This window comes from Anser brachyrhynchus (assembly GCF_964034855.1).
Source record: "Anser brachyrhynchus genome assembly, chromosome: 3".
NCBI lineage: Eukaryota > Metazoa > Chordata > Aves > Anseriformes > Anatidae > Anser > Anser brachyrhynchus.
Window position 1 is genome coordinate 76628998 of NC_137696.1, and position 18346 is coordinate 76647343.

Below are 18346 nucleotides of genomic sequence, written 5' to 3' on the forward strand. Positions count from 1 at the left end.
AATAGCACTGGCCAACAAACTTAAACATCCTCTGTAGTTATTTCTTCTTGTGTGTTACTTAACATTCACTTCCAGAACTGTAAATGCTTCTCCTCTTTTTTTCCCCCCACCAAAGATAAAGATTGGGAAGACATAAGAAAGATGCCAGAATATCCAACTCTTCAGAAAGATTTTAGGAGAACAACGTAAGTGATGATAAAACAACATTTCAGTGAATGTAGGAGATAGGCAGAAATTGGCCCCTATTATCTTGAAAATTTTTCAGGGGGGTGGGATTTTGGAGTGTTTGGGTTCCAAAGCTGTGACAGATGTTCTGTTATGAATCAGGTGTTTTGCTTGAATGGTGTTCTCTCCCTCAGGAACTTGTTAAAAGCATCAGCTGAGTTGCCTCCTTATTTCTCTAGAAGGGATCATTTTAAGTGCAATTTGATTTACGGCAGGCACAGACAGACAAAGTTGATTTAACCAGTTGCATTAGATGTTCAAGGTAACTTCATTCATTTTGTGTGAGAAGGAAGAGGGAAGCACCTCTTGGTCCTTTTGTCCAGCGTAGATCTGGAGACAGTGAAGTAGTGGCAGAAGTTTCTGTACGAAGGTCATGCGTTCAGTAGGTTGTGATGTAAAGCCTATCCGGGATCTGAGAATTTCCTTCTTTTAGTGTTGCCAGGGGCTTTGGCTAAATTAGTCAGTAGTGGGTGGTGATAGATCAGAGGGTGTAAGGAGCAACATAGACTTCTGCTGTAATGCAAGGGACAGGGATTTGGGAGTTTTGGGTTCTGTTTCCAGCTCTGCCATGGATTCATTATGCTGGCTTTAGACAAGATGTGAAGCTATCTGTGCACAAGGCTTCTTTCTTTTGAAAATGGCTGTACTTAACCTCTGGATTTGCAGATTCAAGGCCAGGCACAGGTCATACATAGTTGGGGCGTTTTCGAGCTTGGAAACTATAAGGACTGTGGTTTGCTGCAGGTTGAGGAGACAGAAAGGTTAACTTCTCTGCCAAATCTCAACTGGAAACAATAGCTTAACTGTTAGAAACTGCTGTACATGTTCTGTGGTGGAGTTGCTTTGGAAAACAAGTGTGAACTTCAAGTTGAGTTTCACTGTCATATGCCAATGTCAACAGCTTATCCATACGCTATAAAAAGTTGCATGTTCTATGGAAATAATCTGCACACAGTTGATACTAATGCTATTAGTGAAAAGCATACATAGTGTCAACTGCTTGATAAGTATCTGACGTATTTTCTGATAGTAGTTCTTTTTACAGTTCACGTATTAAAGGTTGGTGGTTTTGTGGTCACTTGGTATACTCCCATATTCTTAATGCTATATTATTTCAGAAATGTCTTTGTTTAACAATATTTTTCAGATATGCCAATAGTAGCCTCATAAAATACATGGAGAAACACAAAGTCAAGCCTGACAGCAAAGTTTTTCTTTTGGTAGGTACTAATTGAAAATCACTGTGATCACAGGAGTGAAATGCATTTCTAATGTTAATGTCTGTGTCTGTTCTATTACCTCATTCTACTGAACACTGATAAAAAACAAAGCTATTTATCACCAACTGGCTAGTTTTAAGATACGTTTTCTTCATTCACATTCATGCTGAGGGTGTGTTTAAACTGCTTGTACTCCAGATCTGAAGCTTTCATGTACTTATGATCTGCAAGGCATTTGTATACCCCGCCTCAGCAAACCCTCGGTCCCACATGGTTTCAGAGAGCTAAAGAGCTCCCAAGAGTTCAAGACTTCTGTGAAATACAGGGAAGAGGAAAGGAAAATAAAAATGCATGTTCGGGAACATCTTAAAGAATTTTATTTTTTTTTGTGAAGGGAGGCATTCACATAAGAAGTGTGAGACTTCAAGAAAAAATAATTAGAATTTCTTAAACTCAGCTTTCTGGGCTAGAATTAGAATGATCTGGAGGAGAAGTCTAACTGAAGAGACTACAGTTATAACAGACGTCATTAATAAGCCCCTGAATTTCCCTGCTTTCCTACTAAAGGTGAAAGCCACCAGAAAGCCTGCTTTTGTGGAAGGGCAAAGAAGGAAATGGGCTGCTGACAGATTTTATGGCTAATTCATCAAGGCTGTGAATGCCAAGTTGAATCATCTGGGGTGGGTAGGCTGCTTTTCCAGGGGCATATATTAACTAAATCTCTAAAGAATAAAAACTTACCAAAGGGTGTCAAAAATATATTACAAAAGCAAATAAGGTTTTCATGATGGAGAAGTAGAGAGGCAGGGTTATTACAGGGTGATTAAACAGGTAGGTGTCTACCTATGTGTTCTGCTGTATAATTGTGAGCATGAGAACTGAGATTTCCTAAGGTCTCAGTGTTCTTTCTGAACATCACAAAGAAGACTTAGTTCACTTAGCAAGGTAGGTTTTCTGTAGTCAAATTTTTTTCACTATTAATAATCAGGGATGAATAGGGATAGAGGTATAGTTTAGTCATTGACCACAGAGGTGGAGGCTGGTCTCAAATAAGTGAGCCTCCCAGGGCTCTGCATGAGTGCTCAGGAGCACGGACAACTTTCTTGATAACTCATTTCTGCACTGAGGAGGTCCACGTACCTAAATTGCCTTAACCATTCTATAGCAAAGGGCCTCAGTAGCTGCCTTATCTTGTGAAAGATTCTCAAACCAGCGGAGTTTGGAGATAAGGTGTGCATTAGTCCTCCAAATAGAGAGATTAGAAATGCACCTGCTTCTGAAGCAGACTCCCTGAAACTCCTTGTTCACATCAAAGACAGTAATGTTATTTCTTGAGGTAACCTGCACCTTGCAAGATGACCTATAAGACATCTGCTTCATTGGGCAAGACTTTGCACTAGTATTTACAGAATGTGTGGCACGTACAGAACTGGTGAATATGGTACCAAGTAGACCAGTTCAGGGTAGCAAATGACCCTTGACAAAGAGGCAGATACTGTGCCACTCTGCTGACTGACATTGAATGTTCATGTCCACGTGAAAGGGAGAATGTTTTCTGTCCAGGGAGATGCATGTGTTCTTGCTGCTCTGGAAAAGTTACCAGCATTGTATTTATAGCTATCATGTCAGGCCAGCCAGAGTCTGACAATCAGTGAGCTTGAGAGCTGCTGAGAGGTACGAGACACTGATGAAGTCGAGTCTTACGGGCTCTCTATATCGTATTAGCAGTTGCTTACCTGAAAACAAATTGCATCCAGACTTTTTTTAAAATTCATTTTCTTAGAAGCAACAGAAGCTACAGAAAACCAGACGAAGAAAGCTGTTTCGGAGTGGTATCATTGATAGGCAGGGTGTCTCCCTTAGAGTGATGTCGTGTGTAGCATCACCTGGAATGGACAAACTTGTTATATCCTCTGGGTTAGAGGGGAATGATTAAGATTGTGAGCAGACCTCTAAAAGGTTCTGGATATCTTTAGATTCTCTGCTGTGGTACAATAACACTGTCCTTAAATGAAAAAGAATACAAAACATATTTGGAGGCAGCCTTTGATGAGGGTGAAATATGTCATTTTCTTTTGCTGGATTTCCTGAGTATTCTTGTTGGAGGCGTCGAAGATAGTTTGAGCTACAATGCCATTTACAGAAGGAATTTTATTTTCACTGTTAACTTGTATTAAGAGAGACTTATGTGAGAGCATGACACCGTGCAATATAATCTGAGCACCCAAATTTCCCACAGTGAGTTTATCAGAATGTGATAAATGACTAGAAAGGGCATGTTATCCCTATAATTCCTGTTTAATACTACTAATATATTATAATCCTCTTTTATAGCCTGCTGCATTCAGCAACATTCTAGCTAATAAATTTGTTATTGCCTAGTAAGGAAAAAAGGTTACTAGGAAGGGTATGTTCCTCCGCTTTCGCATCTCAAAACCAATTAGAGTAGGACTGGGACCTGTGCGCTCTGACTCTGAAATTTTGCTGGTTAGAGAGGTGAAGATTTATTGTTTATGGCTGAAAGTGATAAGGAGAGTCTGGTCATATTCAGTCTCTTCTGACACGCTTTTCCTGTTGTGTCAGTGCTGTAGAACAGTATAAAAGTTATGTGTGTGTCACAGCACAGTTATTTAGAAATTATGCTTTATGAACCTGTAATAGCTGAATTTAATGTTACTTTAGGACAGTGGTTTGGCCTTAGCAATTAATACCGCCTGCTACACTTAGCCGTTTCTTACGTAAGAGCCATTCACAGCCACAGCATTTTGTGGCTCTTGGGAATATGCATTCTAGTTCTTGGGTACTTAACAAGAAATGTTAATTTAGGCTTGTCTGGAAAAGCCGCAGATAATTTAACGTTTGTATAAGTTGTATGTTTGAAAAGTGATAGTTTGATAAGCTTTTTGCTATTTGTAATGTTGTTTACAGCTTCAGAAACTTCTTACTATGGACCCTACAAAGAGAATTACCTCAGAGCAGGCTTTGCAGGACCCTTACTTCCAAGAGGATCCTCTGCCTACATCAGAGTATGTATTCCCTCTTCTGTGCTTTTCAGGAAGGTCTACTTTCTGCTAAATGCCAGTCCCTGTCATGAGATGACAGCTGAAGAATTCACAGGTGCCCACCTGTGTCCACAAGATGCAGAAGCTCTGGCATGCTCAGTAGAAACAGTGTAGACCTGCAGTGTCTTTATCTACTGGTGCCAGAACTGAGCGGTCATGGGCAACAACGCTCTGTCGCACTGGTGTTGTAATTCTGAATGTGCTATCAAAGCCAGTGGCAGTATTATGACAGTATTTAGAGAATTCATCTGTGCCCTGTTCTGTTCTACCTCACAGAGCCCTGCTCTCTGTTACTTCGTTTCATTGCCTCTCTCCCTAGGACTAGGACTGTTCTCCGATCTACAGCCTGTTCCCATGCCCTTTTGTGTCGGGTCATAACAGTGTGAGGAGAGAAAAGGGATCAATGACTACCACAAGTCCCACAGGTTCCTTGTTCAAGGGGCTGGAGAGTACAGATTTTGTGTATCTGTATATTTTACTGTCATGACACGTTCAAATGATAGATGCAGTTGCTACTGGCAGACTTTCCCCTTCTAGTTTCTCTTCCCAGTTTTCAGAAGGATTGTGATCTGTAGGAGCTGGATGCACAGAGACTTCCACCTTTGCTTTCACTGCTTCCTCAGCGAGCAGGGAACAAACACTGAAAGGAGGGAACAGTCGCTGGAGCGCAAATGAAGTTGAGCTGAAACTAGTTTTTTCTTCCTTCATTTTTTTTCCTCTGATTAGATAAGTCAAAACACTACTTAGCACCTGGATTAGGCACTGTTGAGACACTTCAAAAAAATATGCCACGTTGATTGTATCGTATTCTAAATGCCTTCGGCAATTCTGAATGCTGGCACAGAAGTATAAGAAATTGATACTGGTCAGCATCTACCAGTAATTTTCTACGTAGCATTTACATTATGCAGTTGTACATAGGCCTATAGCTCCGCAGGGATTACAGGATAACATTATGATAAAGTATCTGCCATAAACATAAAGGAATGTTCCAAATCCTATTAGCCAGGCGAATTTAAAAGCTGTCTTTTCCCTCTACACAAGACCTGAGAAGCTAATTGAACATAACTCAGTAGTTGTGATTGGCAAATATATTTAAGATTGTTGTAAGTCGAGTAGGGGCTTACAAGGCAATAACTCTCATTGGATCAGGCTCTTTATTCAGTGAGCCGTGCATGCTCCAACCAGGTGTTGTGGAACATCTGGCTGCTGTGACACTGTATTTTGCCATCGGAATCAACAAGTGGTTGCTGTGGCATTTGGGCATGTTCAACCATGCCATGATTTCTAAATGATGGTCTCGTGCCAACAGCAAAGAGATAAGACATTATGATCAGCATCTAGCTGCTGGTATCTGCTGCTTGGGTGTTCAGTGCCACTCGCTTGTGGAAACAGGAATCATGAAATAAAAGAAATTAAATTGTGTTATATCTGTATTTTTAATATAGCATTAAGTAAACGTACATCATATGTATTTTGTCATATGTATTTATTGTGTGTTTACTGTGTTCCAGTGTATTTGCTGGCTGTCAGATTCCGTATCCTAAACGAGAATTCCTTAATGAAGATGAACCTGAAGAGAAAGGGGATAAGGTATAATAAACTTTTTTTTTTAAGTGTGCAGTAAGGAAGAGTTATGGCGTTACCAAATGAAAACTAATAAATGTGAACAGTTAAGCAAAAATGTGTTTTCCAGGCAAGTCTGTCTTAAAACCACTTTCCAGTGAGATTAAAAGTATCAGATGACTTCGGGGTGTCTTGGGTGGTATCACCAGCCGTTTGCCCTGACCTGCAGGGAATGAGCTGGCTGAGTTCTGTCAGCAGTTGCCTGCTTTCAGCTGCCATCATTCCAGGAGGACCTTGCCTACCTCCTCCTGCACAATGAAAATACACTGCGATCACGGGAAAAGAATGGCATTTCCATTGTATGAATGGCATGCATCCAGCCATTTGAAAGGAGATGGTTGTCAGGGTCTCAAATAAATAGCGGCAGCCTGCTTCTGGCACTACATCAGAACATTTCATCCATCTGCACGCCGTTTCCTGATCGTGTTTTAAGGGCCCTCAGACAAAAGAGTTTTAAGGAGCATGAACTGTTCTGTAGTGACAATCCACTCTGAATACCCTCTTTCCCATAGTCCCTTAGACACGAGCAAGAGCTTGTTTGTGTGCGTAGTAAGTTTTGGTGTGTTTGCAACTTATCTGAGTTCAGCCATGCTACGTGACAGCAGTGGTTGTCCCATTATAGTGTGAAGGCTGAACAATACTGCTATAGTGTGTGATGAACCAGCTTGGTATTTTTTCTTAAGAGTGTACAATGAGGCACCAATTGTAACGTATAGCTAGCAAAATGTGAAGAAAACAACCATAAACTGTAATTATCTGAGGGCTGCTAGAGGACTGTTACTGTTTTGAGAAACTTTTTGACTACATGCTTCTCTTTTCAGATTTTCTTTGTAGCATGAGAAACTAGCTGAGTTTAAAAGTGTGCCTATTGTGATGCATTTCAGACAGCAGATTTTGTTTTCAGAACAGAAATTGCGGATTCTTCTGTACTGAGAACAAGTGGTAATGTCCTGGATTTTTTTGTCCAGATAGTTATTCAAAAAGAGGAAACTGAAAGACCTAAGCAAAAATACAGTCAAAGTCGTGATACTGATTTGACTGTGATTTAGTTACTGGTGTAGCTCTAACTCGCACAACTTTAAAAATAAGAACAAGCCTTATGAATTAAAATTACTCTGGCTTTTGTTTAGGCAGTGTATTTAAAAGTAAATATCTGTCTTTTCCATGGGAGTATTGGGAAGAAAAAACAATGGAATGTTTATATTTAAAAGAGCCATTATATAAACAATCTTTGAGATCGCTGGGGACAGTCACGTATTTATGCACACTCCAAATAAAATTTTTTCAGACCGTGTAGGTAATTTAAGTTAAGCATTACTCATTGAATCTGTTCTCACAGTGTAGAAAACGCGAAGGTAAAGAATATCCTGAAAACTGGATCTGTTCCATGCTTTGTTTCTTTCTGATGATGTTGCAAGTGGAAGGACTTATTTATTTATGATAGAGTTAGTTTCTGATCTTTTTTTAAAACAAAAGCCCTTGTATAGCCTTAGGAAATATGGAGGAGTTCTGTTTGTTTATTTGGAACTCACATCTTAATTGAATAATCTTTAACATAAGCATCCTTTCTTCAACGTGGCTAATTGTTAGTCAGCAAAGCTAAGCTGAGTGTTTGTAAAACAAAATTAAAGGATTCTTCCCTCATTAAAATTCTGTCAGGATCGGAATTTAATTTTGGTGACATGTCCAAGAGATGGCACATGGTCATATGTTGCTAACTTTAGACCTTGTATAGTGTTTATTTAAGAACCAATGTGAAATAAACCGACCTGTGGGTATTTTTGCAGTTGTGAGCTGTGTCCATGTGTTGAAGTGGTGCAGTTAGGCAACAGCCAGAATGCAATAGAGTAGATCTCAGTCTCTACCAAGGCAGTAGAAGTGGTAGCTGCACAGAAGAGCAAGCTAGTCAGGTAAACTTTGTGCTCATGTCCAAAGTGCCAAACATTAGACCCATGACGAACCATGGTGCTTAATTGTGAGAGTTCCTGCTGTATTTTTTTTACAGTTAACAAAACTGCAGTTTTCAGCTCTCACAGTAGCAACCATCTCACTCGCATCCCAACATCCCTATGAAAACACAAATCTCAGAATCTAGCACAAACACTGCCTTAGTTATTGGTGCTTGTTTGTATAAGTGAAGCCCAAACCATGATTTAAAAGATAAATTGCTTCTTAACAAAGTTTATGACAAGCTAGCGTGATGTAAACTTTTAAGAGTTTAAATCCCCCTGGAAGCAGAATCCAACTGGGATGGGATTTGAGGACTACTCATGGTAGGATATATTCCTGTTCTTGCTAAATGTGGAATGGAAATACAAGACATCTCTAAGTCCTCGGAGATGCAAGGCTTCTTTGTAATCTTAAATAAATATATCATGGCAAATTTGATTTGAATGTACCTTGGGAAACTGTGGTGGTGAATGTCGCAGTTACAGATGTTTGTCATTTGTCTGAGGTAACAAAATGCCTTCTCGTGATGGAGAGCATCAATTTTGTGCTAGTGGCAATTGATTGTCGTGATTTCCGAGAAAGTGATAATGTGAGGTTTTGATGAAAGGCTGCCATACCAAAGCTTTGAAAATTTCGTAAGCAGATATTCTGTGGAAAAGACTGTCCTGAAATGTTCCATATTACCAGGCAGTATAGTGTATGTCTGTCTGTCTGGGGGATGTTACTTAACTGTAAGGCTTTTTAATTCAAGCCATGAAAACTGTAGGGTTTTTCACGATGAGCAAGGTACGTATCTCACATTTGGAGCAAAATTGCTTTTCTTTGCTCTTCTCTTACTTGCTCTGTGGAGGAGCCCTCCCTGGTGCTTGCAAGCAAGCAAATGGGTGGGTTTCCTTCTAAGTGTCTGATCGTGGAGGGCAGAGATGCACTCTGCTGGTTTTCTAATGCTCTTTTCTGTCCGTAGCCCTCGGAAGCCCTCTGAGTACGGTGTCATTTGCTCCTATGATTCCTTTCTTAACTTTTTTCTCCCTTCTGTGACACCTTTCTCTTGTCTCTCTTCCTGTTAGGCCACTGTATCATCTTAACTCGCTGGCTTCTCTTCCTTTGCTGTTTTTCACTTGTTCTTAGCAGATTCTTCTTTCATCTGTGGCCTCCTCTTTTGTCGTCAGCTGGTTCTCTCTGGTCGATTTTCACCTTCTGCAACTTCAATAAGATTTTATGACCCCCTACCTAGGCACCACGCTGGACTGCATTCCCAGTGTACCGCTTTTTCCAAGGTGCTTTTAAAAACACTGGAGAGCAAAAGGGGTATGACACTATGCTGGTTCTGCCACAAAATTTCCTCGCAACCTGGAAGAAATTATGTAATTTCTCCAGTCTCGGTTTGCTTACCTTTCTGGCAATACCGCTGCCAGCCTCCTTCGGATTATTTGCATTATTGCATTATTGTGTCATCTGTGAAAATTGGAAAAGTGGTTTTGATTCTGGGTGAATGGGGCTGTTGAAGCACTTACAATAATTTACTGTGGTTCACCACATCTGCCACTGAGCACTAGTGAAATTTTGGGGTTTTTTGATTCAGCTCATTAGGTGATTACTGCTTTATAAATAGCTCCTTCCACCCTCCTCTCTGTTATTCAGGGCTGAGTGCTTGGCTAGCTGCAGAAATCACCAGACTCTCATTCCAGTTTTAGTCAAGCTTGCTTTGTTCACGGAACAAAACCACAACAAAAAATAAAGGTGAACCACAAGCGGAAGACCCCCATCTGAGGCGTGAAAGCCTTGCCGTGCTTTGCCGGTGAGCAGCTGGGCCTGCCCCATCGGCACAGCGCCGCCCGGCTCGGTGACCCCACCACGGTCACGGAGGAAATAACGGCGTGGTGTCTCTTCTTCCCCCCTAGAATCAGCAGCAGCAGAACCAACATCAGCAGCAAACAGCACCTCAGCAGCAGCCGCAGGCCGCGCCGCAGCCGCCGCAGCAGCAGCAGCAAAACAGCACCCAAACCAACGGGACGGCCGGCGGCGCGGGCGCGGGCGCCGGGGGCGCGGGCGCAGGACTCCAGCACAGCCAGGACTCCAGCCTCAACCAGGTGCCTCCAAACAAGAAACCACGCATAGGGCCTTCAGGCGCTAACTCAGGCGGGCCTGTCATGCCTTCAGATTATCAGGTACCTCTCGAGTTTTTGCCGCTTCCGATAACGTAGAGCCAAAATGTCATTTTCTCCCTTCCCCGCTGCAAGAACGAATTGTGTTTTAATGATTTTTTTTTCTTGTAACCTGAGCAGGCATGCTCTGATACATTAGATAAAAATGCAGGCTTAAAGCCTATTAGGGCAGTAAAAAGGTTTTGTGCTATGGTGAGTAATTTTCAATAGAATACGAGTTATATTTGCTGCACCCTGTAAAGGGTTGAGGACTAGTCCACTACAGAAAAGCACTTAAACACATGCTTAAGTTTCTTCGAAAATAATCATACTGAATCCAGTAGAACTATTTCATGAGTGTAAACGCTGCATTAGATCAAGCTCAGAATACTTGGCTCTTGGCAAAATTAAATCCTGTGTGAAAGCAAAATTAGAGCCAGGCTTTTCCATTTGATTTCTGCTTCATTCTACCTCATATCATCAAACGTCTGGAATAATTCTGTAGTTTATTCTAATATTTTGTTAAATCTAATTCTAAAGTTAAAGAGAAAATGCATGTTAGCACAGGAATGATGTTTTGGTTCATCAGTATGATTCATGCTGAAGCAGGGCATAAACATGCATTATTTCTAATGTGACCATTGAATGGATTTCATGTTTTCCAGTGCAGTAACATTCTTTAGTAAAAGCAGTATCACTGAGGTTTTTTTTTGACTTGCATACTTGTCTACGCTTACTAAAATATTTTCCACTGAAAAAGTGACTTGCACTAAATGTACAAAGTGTTGATTTAACCATGCTCTTCAATACTTGTGAATATATGCTCACTAGAACAGTAATACGTTGAAAGTAGAATAATAGAAAGGTAGTTAGTAAAAGTATATTTTGACAGATGTTAGGGATTCTCTCTGCTTCAAGAGGATACAACCTTGGAGAATGCTGTTCAGGCTACTTTAAACTTAAATAAGCAGATGAATTAAAAAAAAAAAAAACAGCTCTGGAATTGCTTTGACTTACCCATCCAGACCTCCTCCACACACAATTGATTTCTCAGTGCCAGACATTTTTCTCTCATTTCTGTTTTACTCTTAATTACAAGTGATCATGAAGGCATTGAGGGCAACTTAAGGGTAAAGACAACAAGGTTGGGTTTTTTGTTGTTTTATTTTTTGTTTTGAAAACTTCCAGACAGCCTTGAGGTCTGGACAGATCACTACAGCTGTCTGACTACACAGTATTTATGGCTGGCCTGTTTTGGTCTGTATTTTGAGGACTGGTGTGCTGCGTTTGATGATGTCCATTATAGAATCCTTACAGAGCTCTCTGAAATGTCGGCAGGCTTCTCACAAGTTTTTAGCAGTCTAAATTCCATTTTTTGAGATAGATAGACTCTTTTTTACCCCCTATGGTCCTTCCTTCTAAACTTTAACAGCACAGGCATCAAAATAACGATCTGTATGTTCCCTTTACGTCACTTGCTAAATTGGTATGGTCTGATTATCATTTTTTACACTTGTATTTGGCTATCTGCCCTTAAATTCTAGCTGACTGTCTTCGGTTCAAAAAAGGAATGTCGGCAATTCGTACAAGTCTGACTTTGTTTAAAAAAAAAAAAAGCGAATTCTCTTCTGCAGAACAAAAATAAGCACGGGCAAATTAATATGTTCTTGTAGTCTTACCGCATTAATTTTACTCCATTTTATCATACTCAGAAGTAGGAAGAAGAATCCTTTTGCTTTGATTTTCATTTAGACAGTGATCTAAAATCTAACTTGAATTTTTTTTGTAGTTCACCATCAACAATAGATGTTCCTTTTAAAAATGACAATAGGAATTTTTGTTGTATTTTACTGAGCATTCCTTATGAGACCTCAGGTTTTTTGCTTATCACAGTAAGCTGCTGCTTTTCATCCAGAACTAGTTCCTATAAAGTCATAGTATTTATCACAATTCTTTTTCTTTCCTGTTAAAAGTTGTAAAAACTTTCAGAATTTTGAGGCAAATTTCATGTTTCAGCCATTTTGTAAGCACTGTAAACAATCTAATCACGCAGTTCAAGCAAATCTGGTTAAGAGCATGTGTGCCACTGGGAGACATCTCTCCCAAAGCCGGCGTGGTGAGCTGTTATTTCCCAGACTGACCCTTGCAAACAAGTGAAGTTACTCAGTACAATCTATCGGTTATATTGGTACCATATTGAGAAGCAGTGGTCTGCAAGATTGGACAGTCAGCAATGTTGTGTTTCACCTTGAAAGCAACCTTCATATTCCTGTATTTAGGCAGAACACAAAAAGTAATGCAATTATTTTTAGGTTTTAGTCCGTTCTCCAGTTTATGTGAAATTAAGGAGTATAAAACTACACACAGGAAAAGAAAGGGCAGAAGTTTTTACATTGCCTGAACTTTAGGTTCTTACTCTTCATCATCCAGCTGAGAAGTTGCCAGGATGCTTTCACAGCTCTCCTAGTTGGGATCTGGTGGGTAGATGAGACCACTGACTTGGCTCTTACCTTCACTGAGCAGTTGTGGAGAATGCTGTACTATGCACCTGCTTTATCTGTGGGATTTCCATTCAGAATTCTAACTTCTCCAGAGGTTTTCTGTAACTCCTAATTTTTATATTTAATCAGAATGTAGTTTTTTAACATTCTTTCTATGATGATCATATTTTGCCAGTCTTGCTGATGATTCTTGGACATAGCCAGGTAGAACAATCCCCTAGACAGTGAACAGTAATCTTTTTTGAATGGATGCCTGACCCTGCAGTTAACTTTGTTGAAAAGAAATTGTTTGCTGATTAAATAGTACCTTTTTTGTAGACACTCCTTTCTTGTGGATTGGGATGGGATTTACCTTGCTAGAGAGTCTCCTATCCATTGAGCAGTACTTTTCATACAAGTGATTTTGCAGCTTTACGTGATTTTGCAGGTCATTATTAATTCTTGACGAGGAATGGATATGGTAATAAACATGCAAATTAAGCAGGCTGGAGGTCACAAATGATCCATGAATTTTGCTTGCTGAGATTGAGGTCCCCTGAGCTAACATCTCAAAGAGTGGAGGGAAAAAAACATTTAGCACATACATATAAATTTGAACATACATGCGCCCATCACTAGGTTGAAAGACTCACCTAAAATTAGAATATTTTATCTTAGTGGACATCTTCTTGGTTAGATAAATTAAGTAGTTCTTAAGTCGTGGTTTTCTTTTTCTAAGGAACAGAGTAAGTTATTTCTCTGTAACGTTTTAATATTGCCTATCTTGAAAAGGGTGCTTTTGGTACTAGTAGTTGTTCGTTGTTGCATTAATAGTGCTTACAATAATGATAGACATAAGTTTAAGAAACAGCTGCTTTCTCTTTTGTCTTGTGCATTTCTCTCTGTTTTGTCGTGTGTATTTTTCCTTCAGAAATAGGTGTGTCCATGCTGTACTTCTAGATATCTGCCAGTGACGTGGTGTACTTTCTGTGGTGTGTTAAGCCTGATTACAGATCAGATTTTATGGGACTTCAAACAGTAACACTGTTTAGTTAGTTTCTCCAACAGTCAAATTTTAATTAGCTTCAGAGAGGCTGAAAGTTTCCTGCGCTGCATAGTCCTAACAGGCTGGTTTTCATTCCCCTGTTCCCATTCTCTTTTTCTCCAGCACTCCAGCTCACGCCTGAGTTACCAAAGCAACATTCAGGGATCTTCTCAGTCCCAGAGTACAATGGGCTATTCCACATCATCTCAGCAGAGCTCTCAGTATCATCAATCTCACCAGTCTCACAGGTACTGAGAGGCTTAAGAGACTGCACTCAAAAAAAAGAACGGACTAAAAGCCAGAAGACTCCAGCAATATGAAGTTCATAATGATGAGAAGAACCAAAAACACAAACTATGATGCAGAATTAAAATTCACAATTGCAAAAGGAAAACTTTACTTACTGAAGACTTTTTTTTTTTTCCTGCCCCTTTATTGCCATAAAGGAGATTCTCGTGAAGTTTTCCTTCCTCCCTCCCTTGCATGTGCTCCATTGTGGTTACTCTAATGAACCCTTCTGATCTGAACCCAGCACTTAACTTCTTTAACCTTTGGAATTTTGAAGGATTCCTGGTGCACCTTCCTTATGCTGTAGTGATTGCCATAAATCTGTCTTTTCAATCTCTTTGATGGGATTTTAAAGTTTTAAAATCTTGAACTCCCAGGCTTTCAAGCTTGTATATAGTTAGTTTTATACTAGGCAAACCAGTTTAGCTATACAGGTATATTGCACCTTTTTAAAGCACTATGTTATTTTCACAGGATATTACTGTTTTGCTCATGGATGTCAAGAACAGCAAAATTTTACTGTTCCAGAGTATTTTACTATTCTGTTTTTATTAGTCTAGTTTTCAGGCGAGGTCTTAAAAAAAATAAAAATTAAAAAAGAAAAAGAAAAAAAAAGAAAAAGGAAAAAGAAAAAAAACAACCCAAGTCTTTGCAGCGACAGATATGCTTCTTGCTACTGGACTGAACACCAAACAGAAGATTGCTGATATTTCTTAACTCATTCACATTGAATTCTTGAAATCACAGTGATCGTGCTCTGACTGGTTTTAAATTAAGCGTTGTTTTAAATGAGACCATGACAGTCACAGAAAAAGGAGATGCTTTCAGGATTTGTTGGAACAGAAGAATGGAATGTCTTCCCAGGCTGGACACCAAAATAGTCAGGAAAATGTATTTACTGCCCTCCAGTTTCAGTAGGAATGTGGTTGGTGGCTTGTTTTTCTGTTAAGCAGCTGATTAATGTATGCGAGAGTTCTGTAAACTTAGCTTCTCTTTCACATTCCTGAGTGTGACAGAAATACTAAGACTTATAAAAACAAATACATTTAATCATTTTATGTTAGAATTAATAATTAAGAGAAATTATTGTGCAGTTTGAGAAGCATGTTAAAAATTCTTCCTTTTTCATGTTTGTGATGCATACTCTATGTCCCTCACATTGCTGTGATTAACCCAGATTAGTTACACCAGATGCGCTTGATTGCACTGAAATGTTTCTTTTTCCCTAGAGCAAACATGTTTTGATTGTGCCTAAGGACTGTAAGTGGATGGGTAGCTGGCAGAAAATCCCCAGTAACTAAGCAGAGTTCAGAAGCATAATCAGAGGATCACTGTCCAACTTTTGTAACCACAGTTATTCGGAGAGACACAACGTATAATTTGGGACAGCTTCGTTTTTCCTTCAGCCTTCAGAAATAAGGCTGATTCTTGTTGCAGAAAACCTGGAAAAAAATATTAGTGAGGTTAGAAAGCTACCAGCAATGTAACATTGTGAGCTTCTAAAATTGGTGTTCAGAGAAGAGGTACAGTGAGATGAGTTTATATGTAAACAGTCAATGTAACAATCATATATATCGTGTTCTCCTCTGTCCCGTACCCATACAAAAAAAAGAAAATACTGTATATACCTGCACACGTTCACACTGCAGTTGTGATCAGACCCAGCAAAATGCTGTTGGATCTGTTTGCTGTCAGGAGAATGCTTTTTATCACAGCTAGACTGGAATTTAATTCTACTGGGTTTGATCTCCTGGTCACCTTTAGTGCCCCTTTCCCTATCGAAAATGCTGTTCTCATGCTTTTTTGCGAGCTGTTGGCTTAGTTTGGACATATCTACCATCATGTGGTTTCGACCACACCCAGCTTCTCTAGAAGAGTGACCAAAACCTGCTTTTGTCATCAAATAGGTAAGAAGGTGGTGAAAAGGAAATGAAGCAATTTGAAAGAAAAATAATCACATTTGTTTTCCGGGGAAAAATGGTCTCCCAGAGGATACTTCTAATGTGTAGCCCTTGAAATGCTACATGTACCCCAGTAACCTGTTTGGAAGGACAGATTTTAATCATTTATTTCATTGCAGTGAATCTGGGGTTACATTCTTCCTGTAAATCGAATGTCCCACCTCTTACTGACGTTAGCGTGAGGTACCGTGAGCTACTGGACACTTGCTCAATGCCATGAAGCATCTTTTTTTTAAATATATTTGTGAAATGAATTTCACATCTCTGGAAGTTAACCCGTGGCAGAGTAATTGTTGTCCCCTCCTGTTCTTCTCAGCCTTCAGTTTGCCCCAGATCCTTTTGTCTCTTCCTGACGTTTCTTTTCCCTGCCGTGACCTGAGGCTGACGATCAGCATTCGCGTAGTGGCGGGGAGACACGTTACTGTGTGGTTACGCTGGGCTCTGGTGCCAACAAGGCAAAATCATGGTGTAGATGAATCTGTGTGTAGCGTGAAACCTCCCAGCACTGTAAGGTCCTTCAATTGAGTGAGCTTCCAGCTTCTAGAGCAACTGCCATGCCCTGTGACCAAGCCGAACGGATGTTTCTGCATCTGCTAGACCAGACAGATGGGCCCTGCCCAGTCCCCTCTAGATTCCGTGCACGCGTGCGGAGCTGAGCTGACTCCTGTTGCCTTCAAAGGAACAACTGAAAGGAGAGTGAGCAAACGCAAAGGCGTCTGCTGGAAAGTGTAAGCCGTGCACGCTCCTCTAGCTTTTCTGTCTTCTGGTTGGGAAATAATTTGCCTTTTCTTGTGAGCTTGCTGCGCATTTTTGGGGTGATGGCAGTCATTGTGAAAGAAGCCTTGCTTTTCAGGGGTAGTTTCTTGAGGTTTTAGGAAGTGAACTGTGTAGTGTGTCATGGGAAGCCAGGACCACGTCACTTTTATATTAGTTTCCGCCTGTGCAGTTTGGCTAGTACTCCCAGCTTTGCCTTTGCCCATAAGCTCTGTCCCCACGGCGGTGTTTCACAGTGGTGCGTGGAGAGGCGAGGGACGCCAGCAGAGGTGGGCGCTCCTTTTTGTGTGCAGGGGGGGCAGAGCAGGCTGCTGAACTGCACGGTGAAGGAGAAATAAAAGGAAAGCTGCGAGTCCTGCACTGTATCTGTGACACTGTACCTGGGGAGGGGGAGGGAAGAGCATCCTTAGTGGGAGGGGTGGCGGGAAGCTACAAGTGTTCACGTATGTATAATATTTTATATGAACATAATAAGCTTAGTTCCCCTTCGTAATCTTCAGGAATGGTACTTTAACACCATTAAGCAAAGAATTGTTTTAGGATTAAATAAATGTATTGTACATAAGGCCATACGTAATCTTCTAAAAAAAAAAAATGTCGCCAGACAGGAGCGATGTGTATTACTATATGAAAAGAAGTCCTTAATGCACTGTTATCTCCTAAATATTTAGTAGTAAATTAATACTATTTAATTTTTTTAAAAATTTGTCTTGTGTAGACACTAAAAAGTATTACACAAAATGTGGACAGAACGTGTCCTTTTTAACAGCAATTTAAAGAACTTTTTATATATGTAAGGTAGTATACTTTTCAAATTGTTCTAGTTGTATTTTCCCATGTTTACTATTTGTGGAAGTGTGCCTGTCTCTACTCAGTTATTTTTTTTCTAATAATTTCATGCACGCATCTTTCATTTTTTGTAGTTTTCATTAGGAATTATTGTGTATGCGCCTCATGCTGCCACAAAACGTTGCCGCTTCAGATCAATGGTGGCCACATTCAGCGATGCCCATGCTGATGGGTTAGCAAAACCACAAAGCGAAATACTTTTCTCATTCTAGAGTTAAGAGTTTACTGCTTTTAAGTTGTCCTGATGTCACTCTCAAAATGACTGTTAAAACTAAACTATGAGTTCATTGCATTTATTTTATATTCTTGGTTGTAATGAAATGGAATTGACTTTGCTTCAGTGTGAATTTTTTTAATAAAATAATATACATTTGTAATAATAATAAAAAGTTGAAATCACATAAGCGTGCTGAAAAGTTTCTGTAAACATTGGCTTAGGGCTACAAAGAGGGAAGAATACAGCCCACAAAATTGCAGTTGTAATTATATTCAGGATGTTTATGATAGCATACACCACACAAAACAAAGCTTGCAAAACCTCAGAGTTGAAATTATAGCTTTTAAAATGCCCACGAGGATATTCATGGTTATGCGTCTATCAGAATAGAATGAAGCCTTATGGAAAACAGAATGGACGGAATGGTTCTCTTTAGGTTTTGTCCTCTGTTGAAAAGTATTCCAGCGTGCCACACTGATGCCACTTGTTGAGATCCATTGTTACC

The 18346-nt window shown here is 40.0% G+C and overlaps 1 protein-coding gene across 1 annotated transcript in view; it reads left to right on the top strand.

Annotated features, from left to right (window-relative positions):
* The window catches only part of CDK19 (cyclin dependent kinase 19), a 127724-nt gene extending 109701 nt beyond the window's left edge, over positions 1-18023 (top strand). Inside the window, exons 8-13 of the mRNA XM_080586935.1 lie at positions 116-185; positions 1373-1445; positions 4374-4471; positions 6022-6100; positions 9985-10251; positions 13876-18023. Coding sequence (XP_080443061.1) covers positions 116-185; positions 1373-1445; positions 4374-4471; positions 6022-6100; positions 9985-10251; positions 13876-14007 — 719 coding nt within the window. The 3' untranslated portion in view covers positions 14008-18023. The remainder of the gene's footprint in view (positions 1-115; positions 186-1372; positions 1446-4373; positions 4472-6021; positions 6101-9984; positions 10252-13875) is intronic.
* Positions 18024-18346: the final 323 nt, after the last annotated feature.